Genomic DNA, 6,118 nt, shown 5'->3' on the forward strand with positions numbered 1-6,118 from the left:
AAGGTAAGAAGGAGCAACCACAAGGTTGTTCAGAAGTGTAAGCAAAGTGATGTTTGTTAGGCAGCGAGATTCTGAAATTGTTTCACTTCTGTTGTAGCAGCAAAGCCATATAATGTGAATCACTTGTAGGTCAAGCAGTTCCTGCACCTGCTGGAGCTCCGCCAGGTGGTCAGCCGGATTACAGCGCAGCATGGGCTGAGTACTACAGGCAGCAGGCAGCATATTATGCCCAGACGAGTCCCCAGGGAATGCCACAACATCCTCCAGCACCACAGGTATAAACTTGCTTCAGTGTGTTTTTTCTGGCTGGCTTCTGTTTCAGTGGTTATAGATGTTTTTTTGCATGTCTCCTGCTTTGTTACCTTTGGAGTATGCATTTTTTTTTTTTCTTAGCACAGTAACTATTATCAGAATAAGTAATAGATGATGTTGTTTACGTGATAACTTGATTTCTGTATATATCTGTGTGTTTGGTGATTTTAATTTAAAAAAAAAAAAAAGAAAAGAAAAGAAAAAAACTTTCTCCTCCCAGGGTTTTGAAAACCATGCAAGAAGCCACCACCATTTACATTAACCGATTTTTCTTTCTTAAAGGCTTCACTCCTGAGTTAGCTCGATTTAAAGGATTTTCTTTAACTTGTTGTGTATCTCTTATGTATCTCTTCTGCACAGGGCCAATAATAAGAAGTGGACAATACAGTATTTGCTTCATTGTGTGGGGGAAAATACCTTTGTTAAATGTATGGATGCAGACGCCTTGATGAAGATCTTAATTTTGTTTGGTTTAAAAAAAAAAAAAATAGTGTTTTTGAAAATGTACAAAATATCTATCACTACTGATAGGAGGTAATATTTCTGTGTAGAAATGAAAAATGGTTTGTTTTTAGTATTAGTGTAGATGTACACATTCCAGCAAATGTATTTGCAATTATGTGGTCAATGCTTTGTGATATAAATGTACTTTTTCAATGTATTCTTTATCACTTTTAAAATGCCTGTTTTGTGCTTTACAATAAATGATATGAAACCTCCTGTGTCGGTAAGTTGGATATGTGGGTATTTAAAGAATTATAGGATTGATTTACAACGCTGAATCAAGGTACCTGTATACACAAATGAGATTTTTTTTCCCCTTGGAACTTTGTTGAGTTTAAACAGTTGTCATTAGCATGTTTTTCCCCTCTTGCAGAATAGTTGTAGATGGAGGATCTCTTTCATTCATTGTATTTTGCTGCCTAGCAACAGTAATCTTGGTATCTTAATTTTCTTTCTATTTGATTAAAACTGCATGTGTTTAAGGTGATCTTTTGGCATACTTCCATTGCATTAACAGTGAAATTTCCTTTTACATGTGACCACTGTTTCAGACCTGTGCAGCTGTTACAACAGATGACTTTTGTTTTTAATTGAATACTTCAAACCTGTTCTTGCGTAACTACTTTAAGGATTTTTTCAGGCTAGTTATAAAAGTTATTTTAAGTCTAATGTGCTTAAGCCTTCAGTTAAAAGTAGTCCACTTCAAAATTCAGTGTAGAAAAGTCAATGTGTTATGCATAGTAGTTACAGAAATTGCATCTGTCCTTGAAACGCTGTTTTGTTTGAGTGATGGGGAGTGGTTGAGAACTTCCTGCAGAGCAGATAACTTCTATTTTCGTAAATACTCAAGTACTTGAATCGATTGATTTTTATTTTTTTTAATATACTTGAAATTTCTTATTGCTCTAATGCTCATACTAAAAATCTGATTCTCTTGAAATCCTGTTTGCTCTTTGCATATTTATTGGCTCTTTGCATATATTAGAGAACATGCAATACAGTCTGTCTTGCCATTGTCTGTTGAAGTGCAGGTTTGATCCAGCCAGTATAGAACTAGCTCTGTAGGGGTGAGGAGGACTGTGCTGTGTATCATCCTTGATTGTTCCTTCAAGGAGCATTGCACTGTAAGTACATCAGAATGACAAATTGATGAACTGCAACAGTATCTTTTTGTCAATGTTCCACATAATGAAAATGCCATACTTGTGTGAATATTATGTTGGAATACAGTGCTGATATCTTAGGAAATCGTAATTGCTTCTTAATTCAGAAACATAGGTTTGCGTATATACATATTACATACACATAATGTGAGCTTTGTGGGTAAGTATTCCTGAATGGTATAGCAATAGCAAAAAAAAAAAAAATTAAAAATATGTTGCTGTTTATCTGAGTAATAGTATTTTCTTTAGTACTTTTGAGACAGCTGTATCATTCAGTGTATTAAAGTATGCATATCGTAACATTGAAGTTTTTGGAACCACTTGATAGACAGAAGTTGTTTTTGTCGTCAGATAGTTTGCAGATATGTAGTGATGTAGGTATGTTTTAATTCTATAACTGTTACTTAATCTTCTTGGAACGACGTATTGTTGCTTTGAGAATTTTTTTAGGGTGGCTGCACAGACAAGTTGAGGCTTGAAATTTGAAATAGTTTATTCAGGTAATTAGCAATATATGTACTGTGCTGTAGAAATGGAAGGAATTATTTTTATCCCTTTAGCAGTTAGGAATTATTCTGGTACCGTATAAAGGATAGGAGGGTATTTGCTATTTTTAGCGTAGGGTATGAAGTATAATAGTTCAGATATTTTGCATGGTATTTTGTAGATAATCTTAAAGAATGGTGCATTTGTTATGTACTAAACTGAGCAAAATTGAATTCACTGGATTCTTTATCATTCACAAAATGGAGGCTGTTGATTTTGATTCATTTAAGGTATAAAATCTTTATTAATTGCAAACAGTGCAATTATTTATACTTCACAGTGCCTTCCCAGACCTTCCACCTTAGGTTCTGCTGCAAAAAAGCAACAGGTAAGCACAACCTAAGGAAGTATATAAATTTAAATATTTCAGTACATTAATGTTGTCCCTGTGAGATCTTTGTGGTTGTGTATTGAAAAGCAATCTTCTGCTTACCCAAATGCATTGTTACTCACGGTTCCATTTCAGTGGAAAGTCTTTTTAAGTTTTTAAACAACTGTTTATATTTCTAGGTAAATATGTATCTTTTTTTTCTTTTTTCTTTTCTTTTTTTTTTTTAAGAAAAATGAGTGAACTGCAGTAATTGAAGTCAAGCAGAATAAGTAGTCATTTTTGTTCTTTTACCTCGAATAGCTACTTGTTGCAATTAAAGAATCAAAACCTTTACAATATGCAGGAATTACTTGTGATAGAAATGTCAACAGCCTTCACAAATGTTTTTTATAGTAGGGCACTGTTCTCACTCAACTCATAAGACGTAAATACAGTAACTTCTTGTTGCCGCTGAACTTGATGACTTGTCTTTCAGTTGCAGTGTGTTAGTGGCATTTTTAGATAACTTAGTTTGCTAATTCATACTTGACATAGTAGGAAAATAGAATCTGGAGTTTCACAGATTAGTATGTTTTACTTGGAAAAGCATGTGCACCAATTAAAAATGTTAACAATACAGCAAAAAATATTTTATCGATATGTCAGTCAGTGTATCTTGTTTCTTGATACTTTAACTGAATTGCTGTATATTTTGATAGTTTAAAATGTTTGTATGTCTTATAGATGGTCTGGTACAGGTTTTTCTTTTTTTTTTTTTTTTTAGCTTAAAGTAAAGCAGCATCTGTTTGTTTTTTTGTTGTTGATATTCTGTTTCTGAAATGTGCTGCTCCTCTTTCGAAAGTCCTGCTTATCTGTACATTCAAGAAAAATATTCAAAAATACTGCCTTCATTTTCACACACAGTGCTGAAGATGCTGCAAGCACCAAATCATAGCTCATAGAATCAGGTCCTGAGATAGTTACTACCAGTAAAGAGGAATCCTTTGAGTGTATGCCATTGGTGAGCCGATGAGCATGGACCGTAGAAGGGCTCCATGTAGAAGGTAAAATTGGCAAAAGCATAACAGATTTGAAATGTATCCCATGGTGTAGGGTATAATTTTTGTTTTGATCACTTTTCATTCTTTAAAGTATTATTTGTTTGACCATAAATGTTCCATGATCTGTTTTTTTTTTTTTTTAACTGTGATTTAATAATATTAAACAAGCAATTTTAATTTATATTCTTCTATATGGTCAAGCTTAGATATCTTGGCTTTTTGAACTGAATCAATAGTTGTTGTTTAGTTTCTCAAGCTACTTAATATTTGATTATCTGTAGTGTAATATGTAATTTGACTTCATTTTTGACACAAGAAAAAGTTAGGTGTGTACCATTTGGATTCTGATACTGTGAATTTAGTGTTGGGGTGAGTCATTTCTTCACTTCATTTTACGTGGTACTTTTTTGCTTATAACTGTCATTCTTAAAATATTATTAACAATATTTCAATTGGTAAGTTTAGCCAGTGGGAGGAAATAAGGAAGAAACCCAGTTTATTGGAATATTGCTAGGGTGTAGAAGATGAGTTTCTTACCTCAGCATATAGCACTTGAGGTGTATTGACTGTCACTGCAGAGCTTACAGGCATGCTGTTTTATACTAAATGTAGTGGTTATTTTTCAACTCTCCAAATTCATAGTTCTTAGGAGAATTTAAAAAAAAAAAAAAGGAAAAACAAAACAAAACAACATTATTGGAGTTACTCTGATGGCAGAAGATAACTAGACTTTCTTACAAATGTAATGAATTTGTCCATAAGCTCTATTTATATTCTTGCTTTTCTTCTTTTTCCTTCCCTTTGGAGTCTTAACAAATTAGGTAGAGTTTAAAGAATATGAAAAGTGCTGTAAGGGAAGCATGTTTGAAGTAGAGGAAAGATTTTCATATACTTTCTGCAGCCTAGACCTTAGTAGGACATGAAGTAAAATGTCAGGTGGATAATCTTCAGTCTAGCATGATCACAGGTCATCTGTTTTGTTCAAGTTGAGCAGTCAGAAAGGATCGTTACTCACTTGCACAGCCTATCTTAACATGCTTCATCGTTTTACCAGTAGTATTTTATTGTATCAGATCACAGAAAATGTTTCTCCCCTGTTCTCTTCCAAAGTAATTTTAAGTTTTCCATTGCATGCTAAGGGCTCCTGTTTTACTTTTGTCTGGAAGTGGGGGGAGGAAGGGAGGACCGGGCCTTTCAGAAAGCCTGCAGTTGACAGGATTCCTTCTTCCCTAGTAATAGCTTATAAAACTCGTATGTATGCACAAATATTTCTCTTGCGTGCATGTGAAATGCATTTTCGTCCTGAGAAAAGTGTTCTCTGCAGAAACTACCCGTGTGTAAAAAGAAGATTGGCTTTAAAAGGCAACTGTGATGGGAACAGTGTCTTAGGGAGATGCAGCTTGGACTTGAGGTAAATTGAATGCTTTCCAAAAATGTGGTTTTGAGCTTGCATTGACATTGTATGTAATATGGGTACACGTTAACTGTATAATGTTTTTTGTATGGTTTTTCTCAATAAATGTAAACTGATGGATAATAATAGCAATGTTTTTGTCTTTCTTATGCTCCTACCCTGCCTTCATTAGAAATTACAGCTTTAGAGGAAAGATATCGCAACAAAGACTCATGTGAATGAACATCACCCACATGAAAGTCTATTTATATGGCTATTAAAATACTCACTGAAAACATCATGCAACTTACAATTTTTTTCAAAATTTCTCTGAATTTTACAACTATTTTATTGAGGCAAAAGAGTGACTTCCATAGGTAGCTATACTAATGGCAGTCATGTTTACTATAGTAAAATTTCTTAATTTAGTTTATGGAATCATTTAAAAATCAATTACTCTAGGTAGTCATGTCTTGTGCTAAAGCTCTGCATGTGCTCTTCAGTTGAAAATGTGGCTTATTTGTAAAGTAACTCTTAAAGAAGCTTATGCTAAAAAATTCAGGTGGGTTTAGCACAATGACTTTAGCACTGATACCAAAGAGGTCTTACTGAAAAATAAACTACGCCTCAAGCAGGTGTAGTTTACCGATGTAGCAGTAAATTCATTGCATCAAAAGAAAATCAAAGTTGAAAAATGTACTTCTTGAAAATAATTGTTTCCTTCCTATGAACTTAACTGTTGGCTTATATCTCGTTGCCAGCTGTTTCTCTGTCTTTTAAGAAATGAAAAAGTAGAATTTTTTGCAAGCAAATGTTGATGTTGTAATGA

The 6,118-nt window shown here is 33.7% G+C and overlaps 1 protein-coding gene across 19 annotated transcripts in view; it reads left to right on the forward strand.

The window, feature by feature from the left end:
* Positions 1-6,118, forward strand: part of FUBP1 (far upstream element binding protein 1) — a 40,849-nt gene that overhangs the window by 19,852 nt on the left and 14,879 nt on the right. For 6 of the 19 annotated variants that reach the window (XM_085231599.1, XM_085231594.1, XM_085231604.1 and 3 more), the window contains 2 exons: positions 130-275; positions 2,806-2,853. In XM_085231599.1, the coding sequence (XP_085087725.1) occupies positions 130-275; positions 2,806-2,853 (194 nt within the window). Of the gene's footprint in view, positions 1-129; positions 276-672; positions 1,032-1,842; positions 5,437-6,118 lie in introns of those variants that run through there. The other 13 variants (XM_085231596.1, XM_085231603.1, XR_014885216.1 and 10 more) reach the window with 12 other exon arrangements.

The sequence above is a fragment of the Meleagris gallopavo genome, chromosome 10 (genome assembly GCF_905368555.1).
Source record: "Meleagris gallopavo chromosome 10, MGAL_WU_HG_1.1, whole genome shotgun sequence".
Taxonomy (NCBI): Eukaryota; Metazoa; Chordata; class Aves; order Galliformes; family Phasianidae; genus Meleagris; species Meleagris gallopavo.